Below are 21,762 nucleotides of genomic sequence, written 5' to 3'. Positions count from 1 at the left end.
ATTTAATTTAATGTAAATATTTTTTTCATAAATTTTTAATATATATATATATATATATATATATATATATATATATATATATATATATATATATTAGTGGTGGGCATAGATTAATTTTTTAAATCTAGAATAAACTCACTGTAAACATGGAATCTAGATTAAAATGTCTTATTTGAATTCTACCGAAGGCATTCAGAATATGTGTGCTACCCAAATAAAATAATGACTAAAAGTAAGTCTTTTAAAATGGGTTTCTCAAGCCAGGTGGTGCTTTAGACCAGGGGCTCATCTCCTGTTTACAAAATGCATCACAAACTGCTTGAGAAAGCTGTAAACGAATTCCACATTGCACAAGGTGCAAACAACCTTATGCCTGTTTCACACATAATCCGTCTGCAGTGCGTATGTGTTGCATATTTTTGACGCACCCATGTTAACGGATTCCAGCGTTCACGCGGTTGCGGTCTGTCAGAGCGTTGCGTCTGCAGCAGTGCAGCGATCGTTCACGTACCGAGTAGCGGACTGCAAACGCGATATTTTTTTTATCGCCCGATAAGAGTCTCCCGTTAACGCAGCACGTTAATGCCCCACCATATATATATATATATATATATGTATATATTAGGGCTGGGACAACGCGTCGAGGTCATCGATGACGTCGACGCAAAATATGCGCATCGATTCGTCAACCTGTTTTTATTTCTCGAAAAAACATTTGCAAAACGTTTACTTTATGTGCGCTGAATATACGTGATGGCCGGATCAACATTCTGTCCAACGTTATATAACCAATCCAGGGGTTTTTCTGCATTGATCTTTTTTTTTGGCGGCAGTCAAAGCCTTATTTGATCGGTGAGTGACAGTGACGATAGAAAAAGGGCGGAACGCCAAAGTTTCACGTGGAGCATTCAGAGATTTTTTTTCTCCATGACAGGCTGCTGGCTCCCACTGTTAATTATTATTATTATTTTTTTTGTAAAAGCACTCTCTGTATTAGCTTAAAGCCCTCAAGTTTACATTTACATACTGTATTCTTTCAATTGCTCTAAACAAGTATTTTGGGTGACCTTTTTTATTGAATACTAGACATCAAGTTGTTGTTATTTGAAAGAATAACAACAACTACATCTGAAAGAACTTCTTTTTTCATTAAGCTAGGCCCTATGTGTTCAGTAAGCTTGTTTCAGTAAGCTATGTGTTTTCAAGGTTTCAAGGTTTTATTGAATGCTATCTCTATACAAATGCAAAGTAATGCATTCTTAGTCAGTCTTTTATTTTGTAATTTTAAGAGCAATAAACATATATTGCAATGTTAAGGAATTGATGTTTTTTTCATTCAGATATGTAAATCAACATGTATAAATTGTTAGTAGTCAATTAATGGGGAGATAATCGAAATCAAATCGGTCTGAAAAATTAATCGTTAGATTAATCGATGCACCGAAAAAATAATCGCTAGATTAATCGTTTAAAAAATAATCGTTTATCCCAGCCCTAGTATATATATATATATATGTATATGTTAATTCTGATGTTTTATTTAATACTACGTATTCACTACCATTCAAAACTTTTTTTTTTTAAATAAAATAATACTTTTATTTGGCAAGGATGCATTAAACTGGTCGAAAGTCACAGATATTTATAATGTTTCAAAAGCTTTTGATTCAATTACAGTACAGAGTACATTTTCGATTTTTCGAGTAAATTACATAAAAAAATGTATAATAGAAAATTATTATAAACATTTCCTAATATAACAGTTTGTACAATATTTTTGTTCAAATAAATGCAGCATTGCCGAGGAAATAATATTTATTTATAAACATTAAAAAACAACAACTCTCCAACCACAAACTTTTGAATGGTAATTCGTATATAGTGTTAATTTCGTCAGACGAGACGAGACGAGACGAAATATGTTCGTCCACAACCTTTTTTTTCATGACTAAGACGAGACGATGACAAGACTGCACCACTGTCCAAAAACGCTGACTAAGACTAAATTAACATGCATTATTGTTGATGAAAAAAGACGAGACGAAAATGTTTTGCATAAAATAAAAACTAAGATAAAATCTCTCTTCATTTTCGTCTACAATCGTCTCTGCTTTTTCATCAACTGTTACGCCTTTAAAAATTCAAAACGAGATTGCGGCTTCCCACTGTTGCTCAAGTTACAGGTCTCACCCCTGTTTCACACCGCAAGCGTGAGCGGTATTTTTTTCGCCGTCCGTGTTAATCAATAAGTGCATTCACACCGGGACCAGGAGCAGCGCGTGAGCGTCAAGCAGGAGCGTCGCGTGAACAGCAGTGAAGCGGGGGTTTCGGCGTCCGGTCTATTTTTGCTGTGCTGCTCACGCTCAATTAAAGTGAAAGCAAACTTTTGATCGAAAAATAAATATGATTTTACACAAAACTTGTTCAAAATGCACAGAATAAGCATGTCAAGAGTTTTAACAACAACGACAATGTCTAGTGTTTTAACAATTATGCCAGAAAAGAAAATTAAGTATAACAAATATGTATTTACCCATTTAAACTTTTTAATTAATCGTTTTGGGTAAAAGTATGGTGTATTGTTATAGAAACAAATGTTGAAAGAATTATACACATTGTTTGAAATGGTTATATTTTCTGCCGAACACGCTTTGCAGTCGCTGCTGTGATGCTGTACTTATACGCTTCCAGTGTGAATACTCGCGAGAGTCTCCTGCTGCAGTGACGATGTAGTTGCGCGGACGCGCTGCTCGCGCACCGCTCACGCATGCGGTGTGAAACAGGCGTCATACTCCTGTTGCTGCCAGCCTGTGGCTGCAACACAAAACTGCTGAACGCACAACACCCAAAGCGAACACGAGTGAAGAGCGAGCGACGACGACATGCTAGGTCGAAGGAAGAGGCTCGATATTTGTGTGTTATAGTTAGCAGCGGTCTGTTATCAAGAAATAAAATAGTGTGTGCGTAAAAAGAATTTGTCCACACGCCGCTCAAAAAATACAAAACAAAAAAAAATTCCTGAGCGCAAGTCCACCGTCTAGGCAGGCTTTTTGTGTTAAATTATATTTCCTGTTGCTGCGCAGGCTCTTTTATTGTATATGACAGCTTATGTCCCGATGACCGGTCTTTGCATTACGATTAAAAGCAGTATCAATAAAGTAAAAAAATGTGATCAGGTTAATCATTTGTGAATGTGTCTCCTAAATCAGAATTTGAAAACCAGACACATTTAACATTTGCATCCAACAAAAATCATTCAACAAGTGTATTTTGTCAGGTAATTATGACATTTAACCAATGTTTGAGATATGTGAAACACTTTTTTTACTGAAATGTTTATCGGTAATAATGTGTTATTTAAAAAAAACTAAAATTTTTTGACTAAAATTAAGACTTTTAGTCGACTAAGATACCTTGAGTTTTCTTTTGACTAAAACTAGACTAAAATGACGAGACTTTTAGTCGACTAAAACTTGACTGACAAAAAAAGATATGTGAATGACTAAATATGACTAAAACTAACAAGGACATTTGGCACAAGACTAAGACTAAGACTAAATTAAAAATAGGTGACGAAATTAACACTATTCGTATACATACTTAATATTAATATTTTGGAATATATTTAAAATATAAAAAATGTATAGTTTTAAATTGAAGTGACATTTTTTTATTTATATTTGATTTTTATTTTTTGATTATGTTTTATAAATTTTTTGTTTATTGTTTATCTTCATTAATTGACATTTTGCTGCTTGAAGTTCAGTTTATGCATTTTGTTTATGCAGTATTTTTTTTAGTTTAGCAAGTCATCTCATTTCCTGTTCATGGTGGTTTTCCCAAGGGAAGATTGTGTAATAGAGTCGGTTGGTGGAATTCAGAAGCTAGATAGTTTATCTTACTTTACACCATCTGTGTTTCTACATATGTGCAAACAAGGGCGTGTGAGTGAGTCTGTGCCCAATCGAATGATGTTTACACTGTTGGTTAGTGGCAGAGGGGAGATCAGGACGTATAGTGTGTACTCAGGGATAAATATAGCTCTGCAGCTATGCCACTGTAGCATGTCACACATGCCCAGGCATCAGCTAAAAATTCCAGCCTGACCTTCAGTCTCGAGAGACTGTGGACGTTTACAGTGCAACAGAGAGCCTTCAGAAGAGACGACCACATGTGCGGATTTGGTATCACCTAATTTTTCGACTTTTGTTTTGACTCGCACTGTTACAGTATTGGGCAAGTGGCGTTTGGTAAAAAGTATTGCCATCACTGAAGTGACTGATAAGGACGTTTGAGGTTTGGAAAACTGGATCCCATATACTGCTCCCGTACTATGGACAGCACAGTCATGTGCTGGAATAAAACCAGCATGGTGAACTTCATGAAAGGTCTGGGTAGGTGCTACAAAAGAGCGAGAGAGAGCAGAGCAGTGAGTGAGATTCTTTCAGTGAATGACAATGAAACTTAACATGAACAGTAAATGAACAGTGTTTAAATAACAGAATTGGTCAAATGTGACATTAAATGAATGCAAGGCAAGCCTCAAACTTACACATGAGCTTTATTGCTGTTTAGATAATGGCAACCAAGCAAAAGAAAAAACAGTTTATTTTGCTGAAGAATTATATTGGCCTAAGATGGTTTGATGAAGTTAAGATTTCATCAACAATAAATGTTTGTTGCTGACTTTTAGAGCTGCAGTGTATGTTAATGAAAGATTGTGCAGTTAGGTAGAATGCTATAAAATGAAATAAATATTAATGCAATTATTAATTATTAATTATATTAATAATTAACCATATATTATTTATAAATTCACCCATCTATTAAAAAATATATTATTTAACACATTTTAATTTTACTATTTGGGCTGCTCTTTACATTAAGGATATACATGTAGTGGTGAGTTTTTGCACTTTAAAAAATTATTAATGATGACCTTATTAAATATATTAAAATACATTACACTTCAGATTGAAAAGTAAACTTGAGTAAAAAGTAGAAATGAACTTTCATATTTGTTGAATGTTTTTCGAGGTGAAATACTGTAGGAAAGCAAAAAACAGTTTAAGCCATGTGGAACGAAGTCTGTTTTTGTCAACATATGATAAGGCTGTGTCTGAAACAAGTTCAAAATTTGTTGTCAGAATTAACACTGCTGTGACTGTCACATGCCCCTCTGCAGTTCTACCACCGTTACTCACAATACAGTCCAGTAGAGTGTGTGTGTGTGTTTGTGAGCTCTGTGAAAGAAATGCTTGATATGAAATTGCACCTTCTGCTTTCTAGGGTGTTATTTTAGTTTGTGTTGAGAAAGGCTGGGCATTACTTTGTGTTCACAGGTTGCAGTCACTTACAAGCTGCAGAATGAGAAGGGTTGTTAAAATTCTGAAATGGATTTCAATGTCTGGTCATTGTCTGAAATACAATAATTGATAAACTAGAACACTAGAAAATCTATATGATTTCATACAAAATACATTCAATATTTGAACACCTCATTTACAAAAGACCTCATTATTACAACCCCTCTCAATTTGCTTGCCTTTTAGATTAATAACATTTATTATGTGTACTATTATTATTATTATTGTTAAATATTTATACAATAATGCAATTTTTTTTATTATTATTATACAAAGCTTCACCAGGGTACAGCAAGCCTCCTGTCCCGTCGGTTTGCTGCTCACAGGGTGAAAAGGGGCCGCCCGCCATGATGCCCATCAGCGTGGACCCAGAGAGCCGGCCAGGTGAATACGTGCTCAAGAGCCTCTTCGCCAACTTCACTACCATCTCTGAGCGCAAAATACGCATCATCATGGCCGAACCTTTGGTGAGTGACAGTTCTGATCTATTGAAGGTAATGATCTTAAGGCCTGCAACCATTCCAGTACAAATTCTCATCTGTGTATTGTTCTTGACAATAGAAATGAAATTTATATCTGACAGAAATGGAAAATACAGATGAAATGTTTTTTTTTTTTCAAAAGGAGACTAGGCTAGTGCTAGTGTTAATTAACCTTTCCCAGGACAGATATAGTGTGTCCCCCTAAAACAGCTGCCACTAGAATGAGCTCATCCTCTGTCTTCTAATTTTTACTGGAAAAAAAAATCAGATTACCTGATCAGTTCAGCCACAGTTGTTTGATAACTGGTATGTATTTAGTATGAACTTGTTTATCTACAGTTTATTTGTACAGCAACATACCTATGACTGACCATATTTGAACAGTTAATAGAGATTCATAGCTGCAGTATCTTTTTTGTTTCTGGATATAATTTACTTTACTTTCTCTTCGGACACAACTAGAATGTTTTTATGGGTCGGTTATATCTTGAAATACCCATCTTTTGATTCAGAAGTCCTGCTAGAGCACAAGGCACTCCATTAACCTCTTATAAAAGCCTTGAGGGATATTGCCCTGTCCTTGTCTGCCCTCTCATCTGTTTCCCCCTTAAATGACTTCAGAAACTGAAATATTTATTAGTCTAAGATGAAAGAGGTGCTCTAGTGGGTTGAATGAGCTCAAATTAAATTTAACACAGTCTGAAAGTGTTATGTCTGACAAGCCCAGCAGGGTCAGAGAAGATATATACAGATATACAACCAAATAACAAAATCATAAGACTATTTGAATTTCTTAATCACTTATTAACTTTGCCGTCACCTGAAAAGAAGCTACACAAAATTTCAGGGCTTAGTTGAAACATATTATGTAGGTCAGTTTTTTTTCTTACTTAACCTGTGTTGTCTAATCAGCAGGTTTGATCTGTGATAGTTGCTAAGATCAGCTTTTTCACATTGTAAGATTTTGAAGGTTGCCCTGTTTTTATATAAACACTGATGTACAAAGGTATGGGGTCAGTAAAGAGTTTTTCCAAAAAAATAAAAAGAATACTTTTATACTGCAAGATCAATTACATTGATCAGAAGTGACAGTAAAGTTATTTTATAATATTACAAAAGATTTATACTTCAAATAGTACTGTTTACACAAAAATAGTAAGTAGCACAACTGTTTTTAACATTGAAAATACATTAGAATGATTTCTGAAGGATCATGTGACACTAAAGACTAGTATTGGTTGCTGAAAATTCAGCTTTCATTTTGATATTTCACAATATTACTGTTTCTACTGTATTTTTGATCGAATAAATGAAGACTTTGTAAGCATAAGAGACAAAAACCTTAAAAAATGCTGACCAACCCTAACCTTTTATAATTTACAGTAGCTGCTAGAATTCTTGATGTTGAAACAGAGCTGCATTTAATCAAGGAAACCATAATGAATCACTTTCAGCTATAATTGTCTGAATCATATTTCCTCTAGAAAACCCTTTCTGTTGATTTTACAGGAAAAACCTCTGGCAAAGTCTCTTCAGAGGAGTGAAGATCCACAGTTTGATCAGGTAAGTACTGTTTGCTTTCTGCCCCCCTGAACTTATGTGCACATCCCCACATCCAGTCTGTGGACAGATGTCCAAGCGGATGTCCAAGAGACAAGAGAGAGCCTTTTAGCTGCCCGGCTGTGCCAAAAATCGATCTGACTTTTTGAATTATTAAAATAGATTCATGGATCTGTCTGGCCTTTAAAGCATTCAAAGTGTCCTCAGTAAAAGCCTGATGTGGTTTTTTGGCATGTCTGGCTGTCTGAGAGTGAGCATGTCCATTTGCATCTCTGATAGATTATATGAGAGATTTTTATGCCTTAAATTCATGATAGATAGGAGACACTGCATGCATTTGTACAGTGTTCAAGACATTATTTCTTTATAACTTACACATAATTGCTTCTGATTGTTTTATACAGGCCTCAACAATATAGACTGCATATCATTTTCATTGCAGATTTCCAGTTTTTCTCTTAAACAAATGTGTGAGAACATAAAATAAAATAAATACATAAATTCATATATATATGTATTATGTATATATATATACATAATTAATATATACACACACATATATACAGTATACATTTGTGTGTGTATATATATATATATATATATAGAGAGAGAGAGAGAGAGAGAGAGAGAGAGAATTTGAATTTGTAAAATTCTAAATGTAAATATGGAATAACATTTAAATTAATTTATTATAATTTTGCTTTGGGGCTAGAATGAGCAAGCAAAATATCTTTATTGTTGAGCTTTGTTATATGATTATAATTCTCAAGCTCTGTTTTTATAGTTAACTCATTTTTACTGTAAATTAATAAAGTATCTGCAAAATGAATAAATGTATAAAATATCCCATTTTTATTCCAAAGTTTCTTTTCAATTTGAATAAAAGTGTAAAACTTAAATATTTTATAAAATTAATACTTATATAAAATATAAATAAAAATAAAATTATACATATATTTAAAAAAAATTATAAATGTAAATATCAGATTTTTAATTCGTAACAAGTATATAACATTTTAAGCTTGTATCCAGTCAGGACAAGTAAAAAATCGAAAGCAATGTGTAAAAACAACTGAAAAAAGTATCTGCAAAATTAATAAATGTACAAAATGTCTACAAACAAGAATTACATTTCAGATAACCTTGAGTAAATGAATTGAAAGCCCAGAATGAAAGGTCTTTTTATTGCTGGCTTTGGTGGAGTGTGTGTTCCCTGCCCTGAGTTTGTAAGTTTGTTTCTGTATGCATGTATCTAGGTGTGTGTGTGTGTGTGTGTGTGTGTGTCGAAGGCAGGTGAATAGCAGCCTCATTCAGAACTCACAGGGCTGCATCTGTACCCATGATCCCCTGGGCTTTTCAGCAGCCTCACTGAGAGGGGATTCTTCTCCCTGGTTTCATCAGGGAATGAAGGGCTCACTGTGTTCACCCTCAGCCCCTGATCCCCACCCTTTCTCCCTCCCTTTTCTGTGTGTCCAGTCCTCACCAGGGACCGCCTTTCCTTCCTGCACTCATTACCCAACTCCCTCCTCTTTCCTCGCTTTCTTTGCATCTTGGATACACATTTAAGACACATGCTCGCACAATGTCCCTGTTTTCACCAAGACCACCTCCACACTCAGAATAACTTTCTCCTGAATATGCACCGTGAAATACATGGCCTACATTAAAGTACTATGCACTAGCTGTATTAATACATGTTCTCCTTTTTTCAGTTGATCAGCACAATGAGTTCTCTGGCCGAGTATTGCCTACCATCTATCTTGCGCACCCTGTTTGACTGGTACAAAAGACAGAATGGAGTTGACGATGAATCCCATGAGTACAGACCACGTTCAGATACAAAATCCAAAAAGTGAGTCCTGTTTGTATCTCTTAGATAAGGCTGATCATTTAAGCTTAATACAGTATGATATACAGTAGTTAATTATGCATGGTAGAGTTAATTAATACAAATCTGCCTCATGTTCATAATAAAGACCCGTGAATTCCGAATTGGAGTTAATTTGTGGGTTTTGTTAAGGTCTATTAGCTTTTGAGTCATATATGTAATATTCTTGTGTAGGTGTTTATTTGAAATAGATATCTTTTGTAACATTATAAATGTCTTAACTGTTAATTTTGATCACTTCAGTGCATCCTTGCTGAATAAAAATATTGATTTCTTTCAAAACTATTCTTAGAAACAGTTTTCTGTGAGACTGGAATGCAATATTGACACTTGACCTGATAACTTCTATCTTAACTGGAGGATTTGACACAATAGTGCCAGAATAGCCCAGTGAGATCAGAATAGCCAACTGGGTGTTGAGTGACTCAAATGATTCTGTGACTTCTGCTTCCTGTAGCTGGAGTGCAAAACTCCATTTCATCATGGAGAAATGATAATTTAGTCTGTGAATGTGTGAGAGGGTGGGAGCAAAATTGGCTTACATAATCTGTTTACATTCTCTGTCTCTTTTTCCCAGTGATGAGCAGCAGAAAGATTATCTGCTGGAGAGAAGAGACCTAGCCATCGACTTCATCTTCTCTCTTGTGCTCATAGAGGTTCTCAAACAGGTAAAACACACTGTGATTTGCATCTAAATAAGTTAAGTTGCAAATATATCTAACAGACTTTAAATATGTAATCAAATATCTCAGAATGAGGAAACTAAATGTACAAATGTATCTATGGATTATAACCAAGAATCTATGGTGGTGGTTACTGCTGCTTCAAATTTATAGCAAATTGTGTTTCCTCAGCCAACAAAATGGCAAATGTAGCCATAGATTAAGGTTTAGAAGAGATTGTTGATGTGCAATTTTGTGGTTATTAAACAACAGTGTTTGAGATCACAGAAAGCCGTAATTGGCCAATCAAAACCAAATATTCAAGAGAACCATGTTATAAAATCTGATACTGTTTGTGTTTTTGGCCAGATGCCTCTCCACCCAGTTGAGGATGGTTTGGTCCATGAAGTCATTAATTTGGCTTTTAAGCACTTTAAATATAAAGAGGGGTAAGAGACTTTTTCCTTGTTGGAATTCTCTATTGGATGCATTTAGTAAGATGTATAAATGCACATAAATTCTTTATTCATTTATATTTACATGGGTTTTATTATGACCAGGTATCATGGTCCCAACACTGCCAACATGCATATTGTAGCTGACCTCTATGCAGAAGTAATTGGAGTCTTAGCACAAGCAAAGTAAGTACATATAAGTCTAAAGATTGTTTTCCTACCTTACATTATATCTAACATATAATCGACTCGATTTCTCTTTGTAATTGCTTGTCAAGAATAAAGCTTGCCCTCAAGCCAGTGATTCATCTGTCAATCATAATTTCTTTTTGTAGGTTTCCTGCTGTTAAAAAGAGGTTTATTAGTGAGCTGAAGGAGCTCCGTCAAAAGGAGCAGAGTCCATACGTGGTCCAAAGCACCATCAGCCTCATCATGGGCGTGAAGTTCTTCCGAGTGAAAATGTATCCTGTAGAGGAGTTTGAAGCCTCCTTTCAGTTTATGCAGGTAAATGTAGAATATAAAGACATTTGGATAATCTTCCTTTCACAAAGCACAACACTCCTACTGTATTTAATTTAATTTATAAATATTTATACATGATCTATACTGAAAAAAGAGACTTAGATAAGGCTAAAACAATAAGCTCAATGATATTAGCTCTCAAGAATGTAAAAGTGGATAATTTTTCTCAATGCTTTGCTCCATTCTGTTATAGGAATGTGCGCAGTATTTCCTGGAAGTGAAGGATAAAGACATCAGACATGCTTTGGCTGGACTCTTTGTGGAAATTCTAGTTCCTGTTGCAGCGGTTAGAGACATGTTATAAAGATCTGTCAATACTTTGCAAATTGGATGTTATTTACATATATTTTGAACATTACAAACCACTCGCACATCATTGTGCGACCTGGTCCAATTACTGGACCTGTTGGTCCAGTAATTGTTTTAATAGCATATATAGCCATATGTCACATTAAACCCTTATTCTGGTAGAGAAGCGTAAAAGCATTTTGATCCTCATTACTATTGTCTTTCTGTTCTTTAATAGGCTGTCAAGAATGAGGTGAATGTTCCTTGTTTAAGGAACTTTGTGGAGAGCTTGTATGATACCACCTTGGACCTTTCAACTAGAAAGAAACATTCTCTGGTCAGTCTGGTTTTCATAAGGTATAGTGTTTCATACTGTTTGAGGGCACTTTTAACACCATGTACCCTTGTCTCTGGTTTTTTATAGGCTCTGTACCCACTAGTGACATGTCTACTGTGTGTCAGCCAAAAGCAGTTCTTCCTCAACAGATGGCATGTCTTCCTCAACAACTGCCTCTCCAATCTGAAGGTATGTAGTTTTTATATTTGCTCTTGATTTATTAATTTAACTCAAAAGTGCAAACTGGATTTCTCACTACATTCACTTCATCATTACAGAGCAAGGACCCTAAAATGGCACGGGTAGCACTAGAGTCCCTCTACCGACTACTGTGGGTCTACATGATTCGCATCAAATGCGAGAGCAACACTGCAACGCAGGGGTAAGCACATCGGTGGTCTGCTGTTTGTTGTATTGAACCATGGATTTAAAGCCACTACTAAAACTCTAACCTGAGACCCCCAGAGACAAGCTGTTGGTAGGGTCGCAGGAAACTGATTTTGCATAATATGGTCCATCTCATGAATGCCAGCTTTCTTGGTGGAGTTCTAGAGGGCTGAAAAAAAAAAAAAAAAAAAAAAATCTGTACCCTACCCCACCCATGGCCGTCAGTCTAATGATCCTGGGTTGTGACCGCAGCCCTCAGCCCTTCTCATTGGCAGTGAGTAAACAAGCAATACATTACAGTCATCGTGCCTCAGGCGGAGGGGTAATTACTGACAGTGCTGCCAGAAATGGGTGGAGTGAGGAGAGAACCAGAAGGGAGGCTGGTGGTCATGGGTGATGGATGTTGGAAGTTTAGTGGAGTCCACTGGGAATCGAAAGCATGGCAAATGAAACCATATACACACCCATGTTTGATCTTCAGGGCAGGAAATGAACATTGAACAACTGTAGATGTTTTATGCAGCTAATCCATAATAGATCACTTGGGATTAATATATTAATATATGGCTGACGTTGTTTGGGAAAGGATGTACATGCCCTTAGAGGATTTCAACACCAGAAGGGGAAGTTGTGGTGATAGTTTTTGAACTGTGGGGTATGTATACAGCATACAGTAGTATAAACTGAACACTGTGTACATACTAAATAACGTACTATACATGAAACAGTATGCTTTATGCAACAGAACAGATTTCAAATAGTAGTATGCTACCTAAAAAGTAATATAAAATGGCATTTGGCCAGTAAAAATGTAGTATTTGATTCCAAACAAACCTTGAGTTTGCTCAGTTTGGTGCCAGTGTTTTTTAATTATTATTATTTTATTCAACAAGGATGAATTAAATGGATCAAAGTGACAACAAATACTTTTACAATGTTTTGTAATGCATTTGTTTTTTTAATTTTTATTCATCAAAGAACCCTTAAAAAATATATCAGTTTCTTAAAAAATATGAATCTGCGCAACTGTTTCCAACATTGATAATAATTTATTTTTTTAAACACCAAATCAGCATATTTTACTATGATTTCTGAAGGATCGTGTAATAATGTTTCACAATGTTACTGTTTTACTATATTTTGTATCTCGTAAATGCAGCAATTTTTAACATAAGAGGCTTCTTTCAAAAACATTAAACAACTTCCAGATCCCAAATATACTTAAGAAGGCATTTTAAATATCTAAGGCTTGGGAGGGGAGGATAGTTCTGGAATCGCAAGGATCATAAAAAGCTCAAATTAGGCAGAGAAACTGGTGTGGGGTCAGTTCGCTGTACTGTAGATTTATTTAAAGAGATGTATTGCATTATAGCAGATCATAAATATCAGAAACCTTGGATTTGCATACCACATACCAAGCTGTGACTTAGGGGTTTACAACCACCATGAATAAGGCCAAAGAGGAAAAACCTCACTTAAAAATAGAATTTCACAAATAGGCCACTGTAATGGAATGCCAATTATAGCAAGCTATCTATTTTACTATGCTTTGGCCTTCTTTTTTTGTATGTCAGTGCCTTTTCTAAACTTGTTATCGGTAATCTGTGATCTCATCCCCACAGCCGCCTCAACTCTATTGTGATGACCCTGTTCCCTAAAGGATCCCGCAGCGTAGTTCCTAAAGACATGCCTCTCAATATATTTGTTAAGATTATCCAGTTTATTGCACAGGTAAGTCTGTGATTAAATGACAGACAGGTCTACAACTAAGACCTCAATGCTAATCTGTTGTCAGCAAGACCTAATTCTCGTTTGTTGTGAAAACAAAGCATGTGTCTAAGAACAAAGGATTTAGTGTTGTTGCTGAAACAAATGTGCAGTGACAGCTAGATTCCCATCATAATTTGCAAGACTACACATATTTACTGTTCTTGATGCAGCAAGTGTTAAAATATTAACATTTTACATACTGCATCATTGCAGATGTAAGTTGCATTTCCTGATTCTTCTTTTATCTTACAGGAAAGGCTTGACTTTGCGATGAAAGAAGTAATTTTTGACCTACTGTGTGTTGGGAAACCTGCAAAAGCCTTTAGTCTTAATCCAGAGGTAAAGTATTGTCAAATTACAATAGATGTAGAACCTTTATTTTAGTGTAATGGCACTCATATATTGATTTCTTGCTTTGTAGAGAATGAATATAGGTCTCAGAGCATTCCTGGTCATTGCTGACAAGCTACAGCAGAAAGATGGTGATCCCCCCATGCCGAACACAGGGGCCACGCTCCCTTCTGGAAACACACTACGAGTCAAAAAGACATTCCTGAGCAAGCCTCTGACTGAAGATGAGGCCAAAGTCATAGGTGATGTCATGTGTTGTACTTTAGAGGAATCATTTCTATTTAAAAAAATGTCTGTTCATGATTTGTTTTGTTTGTTTTGTTAAATGAACAGCACAGGCATTCATTTAGCAAACTTTTCAAGCAAAACATTTTGCAAAAAAATGTAAATTGTAAAACAATAGATATACTATTTAAAATGTAGAAAAAAGTATTTTAAACTTTTATAATGTATTAATAATATTATTGAAAGAAAGATCACATGGAAACTTTTCAATCATTTAATTTAAATAATATTTCTGCTGATTTTGTTTTCCAATGCAATGAAATCCATAGACTTTTTGTTTATTTCTGGATAATTCTGGCAAAACTGAGGTGCATAAGCTCAGACAGATAAGGCCTATGATCTGTCAGTTCCAAAAAGGCATATACAATCTAGAAAAGAAATCAAGTTGTTATAAAGATTGAATCTAAGATTTGATAATAATATAGCATGAGAAGAAATGTACAAGCAATTTTTTTTGCAGACTGGTGCAAAAAATCCCCCAAAAATATAAAAATAAAAATAAAAAGAGAAAGTGTAAAGAGTAAAGTCAGTAAGTTTTAGTCCAATCCAATAACATTAACCAGCATTTGTGGGAAAAATAAAATCCTCTTCGGATCAAAATGACTGGAACACAACAAGGTTTGACCAAAAACATACAGAAAAGAAATTGTCTTCTTGATCACATTGATTGACATTTTCTCATTAAACTCTGTTACTATTTAAAAACATACCAGTCTTTTAGAGTTTTGCATGATTTCGACCACCAGGAATGTCCATCTATTACCCCCAAGTGCGGAAAGCTTTAGACAACATCCTCAGACACTTGGATAAGGAGGTTGGCCGCTGTATGATGCTGAGTAACGCACAGATGCTAAATAAGGAACCCGAGGATATGATTACGTATGTCATACACAACACTCTGTCAAATAATCTTTCATCTGGTGTATCTGATACTCTACACACACCTGTCTGACACATCAGTCCAAATCCAGCCAAGCTTGAACATGTCAGTGCACTTAGCTCTGTTTGACCTTATGTGACTTCTCTTTATACTGACAGGGGTGAGAGGAAACCCAAGATTGACCTCTTTAGGACATGCATGGCCGCCATTCCACGCATCCTTCCCGATGGCATGTCCAAGTCAGAGCTCATAGACCTTTTGGCTCGGTGAGTGTGTGTATAAGTTCAATGCATGAATGGCCATTTAAGCAGGAAGCATTTGCTTCAAGGAACTGCCCAAAGGTCAGGTTTCCCGAAAGCTTCAGTAGTGTGATCCCTCCCAGCCGCCAGCTTGAATGGGATGTCCCAGTGCAATATGAGTCAGGGCTGGTCTAATCAGACTTAATTCTTCATGTTCAATCCATTAGGTAAGCAAACTAGTTTAGTGTAAAGTTGATCTCTCTCTGAACTTCCTTCAAAGGAGCAGGAGGGACTTCTGCTCTGTAATGGAAGATCTTGGAAAGTACGCAGATTATTTATGAGGACTGTGCATTATTTATGAGGACAAAGCATCATTTATCATTTTCTTTCAGTTTAACTTGAAGTACTAAAATAACTATAAAGCCCCTTTCACAATGCGATTCTGGGAAATACACGGGTAATGTGTCCTGGCAATTGTTCCCGGGTCGCTAGATTTTTCCCCTTTCACACTGCCAGTGATTGCCGGGAATATGTGTGTGCGTTCACACACAACCCGTAAAGGTCCCATAAAGACACGTGACATCAGGATTACGTGTAATGAGTCGAAAATGATAGGCACGTTATCTTTCACTGAAGCTAGCGAATGATCTCAGCTTCAGCGTGGAAAGTGAGGAACTGACTGATCTCTGCTTCGTTACAGTTTGCACATATTTTTTTTGTCGCGAACGTTGATCTGCCTTCAAAACACCCGGTAAAAGAGTCACGCGATAACGTGCTTCATCACTACGACACACCCTTTACGGCATTAGTTCTGGCTTTTGTTCACACAGCGCTCATTCTGGGACTGAACCCGGCAATGTTACTAGGTCCCCGACCCGGGACCAATCCCGGAATCAAACCCGGGACGTGTTTGCTTTCACACAGAAGGCGACCCGGCAATGTTCCGACAATTTTCCGGGTCCGACGTGCAGTGTGAAAGGGGCTTAACTGAAATAAAAAAATTCAAAATTCAGTGATACTATAATCAGACTTTTATAAACATAGAAAACATTTATGCAAGTAAAGTGTCTACTTTTATGTACCAAATAACTGTCGTGAAAATAAAATGTCAAAATATGGGTATAATAATGTTCCTTCATTCAGCGTAGCACATTGACTTGTACTTTTGAAATATATGAAAGAATATGTGATCAAACTATATTTTATTATATTGTTAAAAACTGTTGAAAAATTGTTAAGATATTATATGATTAAAAACTTTTATTGCTAACAAATGGGTAAAACCTAGTGGTTTGGAGGATAGTGGCAAAGATTGGTAAAAATTTCACATTAAAATAGCTTTTTGGGGGCTGCACTGTGTGTTTTAATATCGACCAAAGGATTCTTGTTCTAAGTATGCCTGACAAGATTTTATTAGTATGTAAATCCCTTTTGGTCTTATAGATATTTATATATACTTCTCAAAAAAATAAAGGGAACACTTAACAACACAATGTAACCCACAAGTGTTCCCTTTATTTTTTTGAGCAGTATATTTTAAATATACATATGTATTTTTTACCACTGTATTCATGTTTTCCTGTCTTTTAACTGCCAGGTTAACCATCCATATGGATGATGAACTGCGTCTGATAGCCCAGAATTCCCTGCAGAGTCTGCTGATGGACTTCTCAGATTGGCGAGAGGAAGTGCTTCTGGGCTATTGCAGCTTCCTGCTCCGAGAGGTTCAGGACACACACCAAACCCTGCTGGACTCCTCAGTTAAACTACTGCTTCAGTTGCTCACACAGTGGAAACTAGCCCTTCTCAGCACCAGCAAGAGTCTGGACACATCAAACATCTGCTCCACTGAAGTATGTGAAAAACAAAAAAAAACAAAACACTTTTTAGTGTTTTTTTTTGCCCATAATAGGGAATAAAAGAAAATCACAAAAGATCTCTGAAATATAATATAATATAATATAATATAATATAATATAATATAATATAATATAATATAATATAATATAATATAATATAATATAATATAATATAATATAATATAATATAATATAATTTTGTTCACTTTAGTTGTTACAGAGTAGCTCTGACCCCAGGCTGCCTGCTGAACGGACCCCTCACTCCACAGTCTTGCATGCTGTTGAGGGTCTCGCTTTAGTGCTTCTGTGCTCCTGCCAGACAGGCACACGCAAACTAGCTGTGTCCATCCTTCGAGAGGTCCGCCAAATCTTCCTCACCATTGGGCAGACGGAGGTAAGAGCCCAAATTGATCAGATATAGGCCTTTAAGTATACATCCGCTCAGTTATGGTTGAATATGGTCTTTTTTCTACTCAGGAAGATGAAAGGCCCATGATAGATGTACTGGACCAGCTGAGCCCAGTGGTGCTCGAGAGCTTTGCCCACGTGGTGGTGGCTGACTCGGTGAGTGCCTCTCTGTTCAGTCCTTTGCGGTTTCGCTCAACATCTACAAAGTGTCTTCTGTTCTGAGTTTATAAGAAACTCTATTTTACTTCTCTGACTTTGGAGCTAAGCGTATTAGGTTATGACTTACACAAACAATGATCTAAGTAAGTTTAGAATCACATAGATACTGGATATCAATGCTAAATTGGCAAATTCAAGTGCTAAATGTAGCATAAATCCATTTTGTGTTTTAGTCTATAATGACCTCATTCTACAAAATTCCGCCGAAATGTTGGTTTTAAACCAACTTTCTGTCATTACACTGCTGAGTTCTCTACATAGGTGGCTACTATGATCTCTTCCCTTCCACTTCCCTGCAGGCATCTCTCCCCGCTGGGCAGCACGCGGATCTGCAGTGGCTGGTGGAGTGGAACGGATCTCTTGTCGGCAGCCACTATGACGTGCGGAGCCCGTCTCGTGTGTGGATTTTGGCACAGTCTCTGAAGGAACCCTGGGCTCTGTGCCTCTTCAGCCTTCTGAGACAGGAGTACCTGCCCAAGCACTGTCCCACAGCGCTCAGCTACGCCTGGCCCTACGCCTTCACCCGCCTGCAGCTCCTCATGCCTTTACTTGAGCCCAGGTGAGGGATGGATAAAGCATTTACTGTACGAGTGTATTTGACCTTTCAAACATTCTCCTACATCTGTATGTCACTGAGAAGTCAGTGGTTTGATTGGACTTCATTGTATGTAGTTTAAATTATTGTGGCAGCCTATTAGGTTATGTAAGCATTTCAATCTAGTTGACCAGGCTTAAACCTTAGTAGGTGCAGTGCAGTAGGAGTTTCTAAAGCATGTACTCTATCTCTGTCTGTAAGTCTAAGTAGGGGTGGGCGATATCTCGATATTTAAAATATATCAATATATTTTTTAAACACGATATGGATTTTGACATATCGTATATATCGATATATTGTTTATATTTAATTCTGATTCCGCCACTTTGCTTGTTTGCCTTCTCTGTGCTGTGCTCGCCCCCGCTCGCTCGCCCCCCACCTCCTTGATTTTGTCCCCCCTCCCCTCGCGTGTGGTCTCATTGAACATGGTGACGTCCTCAACCACACCGGAGGCTACAGAACTAGTATCAAAAAGGACAACTGGCTCCATTATATGGAGATACTTTGCTTTTAAGGCGTCGGGCAAACAGCAGGCAGATGTAGGGCCCTATGATTTCTGTGATGCTGAAAAGGCGGACGAAATCGCGGAATCCAGTCATAAAAATAGAATTTACAGTTTAACGTGGAATGTCACAGAATTTGTCACATTTTGAATGAATTAATCAAAAGTAGGTCATTGCACTCACATCAAATCGCGATATGGACTAATATCTGTAAATATTAAGCCGGAAAAGTCTATTTGAATATGAATCCTGCATGTTCTGCTGTCTGTGTTAATGAATGGCGCAGAAGCGCGTCTTCATTCATTAAACACACGGAAGAGCGCGTGACGCTCGCTGTGATTTCAGCGTCTTTCCTCTCACTTAATAGAGACGTGAACACATGAGGAACATCTCCAGAACTGCACTGAGAGTCACTTCATGAGCATCTGACCGTTCGATTTGAGTAAAACTAGCGTCGTATATCACATCATAGACTGTAGTATCAAATAATCTATTACTATTGTTCAGCAGAATGTACATAGCCTACTACTACTACTACTATTAAAATGAAACAAACATAATTTTTAAGGAATAATCACACAACATTTCTTCCATGTTTTTTTTAATAGTAAACCCCCTTTGTTTACAAAAAAATAAAGTTTACTTAATTTTCAATAATTAAAAGATAAATTAAATGAATGTTTTATGCCTTCATTTGATAACCAGAAAAATTTAAATACACAGAACTTCAGAGGGGGAAAAAACATTTCATAAGGCTATTTTAAGAATTTTTTTTTTTTTTCAAATTAAGTTGTTTTTATGCATTTAAATAATTACGCATGCTAAAACACAGAATTAGGTAACAATTAAACATATGGTGAAGAAAAAATAAAACATTTCATAGGGCCCTAAACGTAATATTTGGCATTTTCTTTTTTTTGTAGTAGTAGTTTTTGGGGGGTTATTTTTCCTGTAAAGATATTGAGATATACAGTATATCGTATATCGAGATATAGCAAAATATAATTAATGGTTTACCCTAGCCACTTTTTAAAATGTTTTTGCTCTTGTTTAACTGGTTTTGCATCTGGTAGCAGACTCTGTGCAGTTCTATTTTGGTTACTCTTCTTTTTATATACAGTACATTCATAGTACATTTTAACTCAACTTAAAGTCAAATTGATATAATACACAACCGTAAAAAGTTTAAGGTATGTATTAAGAAATAAAAATTGAAACAATAATAATACTTTTATTCAGAAAAGATGCATAAAATTGATCAAAATTGAAAGTTAAGACGTTTATAATATTACAAAATTCAATTAAATGGTGTTCTTTCAAAATTTCTATTCTGAATCCTGAAAAACAAATCATGTTTTCCACAAAAACATTAATCAGCACCTGTTTAAAACAGTTAAACTTTAGAATGTTTTCAGAAGGATGTGACATGTGACATTGAAGAAGAATTTAATTTATTCAGTTTTCAATAATTCATTCAAATGTTTTAATCTCTTAGCAACCCAGTAAACGCCAAGAAGACAAGCTCTGCCGGTTCTGCGGACACTTATGTTTCTCTCTGGAGAAACTATTTGATTCTGTGTTTTGGCGTGGCCAAACCCAGCATCATGAGCCCGGGTCATCTTCGAGCTTCCACCCCTGAGATCATCACTCCCAGTACAGACAGCAACAGTAGCTATGACAACAAGGTGGGCGGGGCTTCTTTAGCGTGACGCACCAGTCATGTCTACAGTCATGCACCCCATTCATTTATTGATGGAATCACTGATTAACATCTTATTCATTAGATCCCGGGCACTCCGTCTGTTGGCTGGCTTCTGAAGCAGTTGGTCCCTCTAATGCGTTCAGAAAGCATTGAGATCACAGAGTCTTTGGTGCTCGGATTTGGCCGCACAAACTCACTTGTTTTCAGGTACTATGAAACATATACATCAACATTTAAGATCTCTAATGATGTAACTGGTAGACTTTTAGATGGGTCAAGTTCCTACAAGATGCTATATTCTCATAGTGCCATGAAATTATGCAACCAGCTCAACTTTGTTTATCACACATCACATCATACTGTGTTTTATTGTTTTTAATGTGCCATGTAAGTTCAGCAAGTTTTTTTCAGATAAGATGTGAGCAGCACCTGATGTTCACATACTAGTCATACCTCTGTTTTGCACTTGTCGGGGTTTTTAAATTCCTTGACTTTGATAAGGCGATGCACAAACACTACATTATATTTAGACTCTGCATGAGGGCCATTTTCAATCGACTTCAACTCTATGATATAATTATAATTTTGACATCATTTCTAAATCTGAACAAACTTCCAAAGAAGTGATCAGTTGTCATATTATATTAGTTATGTGTGCTCATTTTAGTTCTTGGAATCATAAAAAAAGTATTTACGGGAATAGAGCAATTATTGCTCTACAAACCCTGGCAGCACAGTATTGATTCTTCTTTCGCCTTATTGATTTCATTTTTGTTGTGTCTCATACAGAGAGCTGGTTGAGGAACTGCATCCTTTGATGAAGGAAGCTTTGGAAAGACGACCAGAGGTCAGTTACATACAGTTAAACTTTAATAGACTTTTTAAAGTCAGATCAGCTGCTATGTGGCATAATTCTTGTACTGTAAATGGCCAAGTCAAGTAATGCATACATGACTTATCTTGCACTTAAAAAAAAGTGCAAAAAAGTCTCACAGTACAAGGTT

At 36.2% G+C, this 21,762-nt stretch overlaps 1 protein-coding gene across 5 annotated transcripts in view; it reads left to right on the top strand.

The window, feature by feature from the left end:
• Positions 1–21,762, top strand: part of frya (furry homolog a (Drosophila)) — a 56,493-nt gene that overhangs the window by 6,922 nt on the left and 27,809 nt on the right. For all 5 annotated transcript variants that reach the window (XM_059534225.1, XM_059534224.1, XM_059534228.1 and 2 more), the window contains exons 2-24: positions 5,643–5,833; positions 7,358–7,411; positions 9,121–9,260; positions 9,874–9,964; positions 10,328–10,407; positions 10,519–10,599; positions 10,749–10,917; positions 11,129–11,221; positions 11,462–11,560; positions 11,648–11,749; positions 11,839–11,942; positions 13,570–13,678; positions 13,970–14,056; positions 14,139–14,310; positions 15,100–15,232; positions 15,392–15,499; positions 17,070–17,325; positions 17,543–17,725; positions 17,809–17,895; positions 18,258–18,517; positions 20,552–20,741; positions 20,841–20,965; positions 21,548–21,605. In XM_059534225.1, the coding sequence (XP_059390208.1) occupies positions 5,643–5,833; positions 7,358–7,411; positions 9,121–9,260; positions 9,874–9,964; positions 10,328–10,407; positions 10,519–10,599; positions 10,749–10,917; positions 11,129–11,221; positions 11,462–11,560; positions 11,648–11,749; positions 11,839–11,942; positions 13,570–13,678; positions 13,970–14,056; positions 14,139–14,310; positions 15,100–15,232; positions 15,392–15,499; positions 17,070–17,325; positions 17,543–17,725; positions 17,809–17,895; positions 18,258–18,517; positions 20,552–20,741; positions 20,841–20,965; positions 21,548–21,605 (2,972 nt within the window). The remainder of the gene's footprint in view (positions 1–5,642; positions 5,834–7,357; positions 7,412–9,120; positions 9,261–9,873; positions 9,965–10,327; positions 10,408–10,518; positions 10,600–10,748; positions 10,918–11,128; positions 11,222–11,461; positions 11,561–11,647; positions 11,750–11,838; positions 11,943–13,569; positions 13,679–13,969; positions 14,057–14,138; positions 14,311–15,099; positions 15,233–15,391; positions 15,500–17,069; positions 17,326–17,542; positions 17,726–17,808; positions 17,896–18,257; positions 18,518–20,551; positions 20,742–20,840; positions 20,966–21,547; positions 21,606–21,762) is intronic.

This window comes from Carassius carassius, chromosome 41 (assembly GCF_963082965.1).
Source record: "Carassius carassius chromosome 41, fCarCar2.1, whole genome shotgun sequence".
Classification (NCBI taxonomy): domain Eukaryota; kingdom Metazoa; phylum Chordata; class Actinopteri; order Cypriniformes; family Cyprinidae; genus Carassius; species Carassius carassius.
The sequence above is the reverse complement of the archived record's forward strand: the minus strand, read 5'-3'. Positions and strand labels throughout refer to the sequence as shown.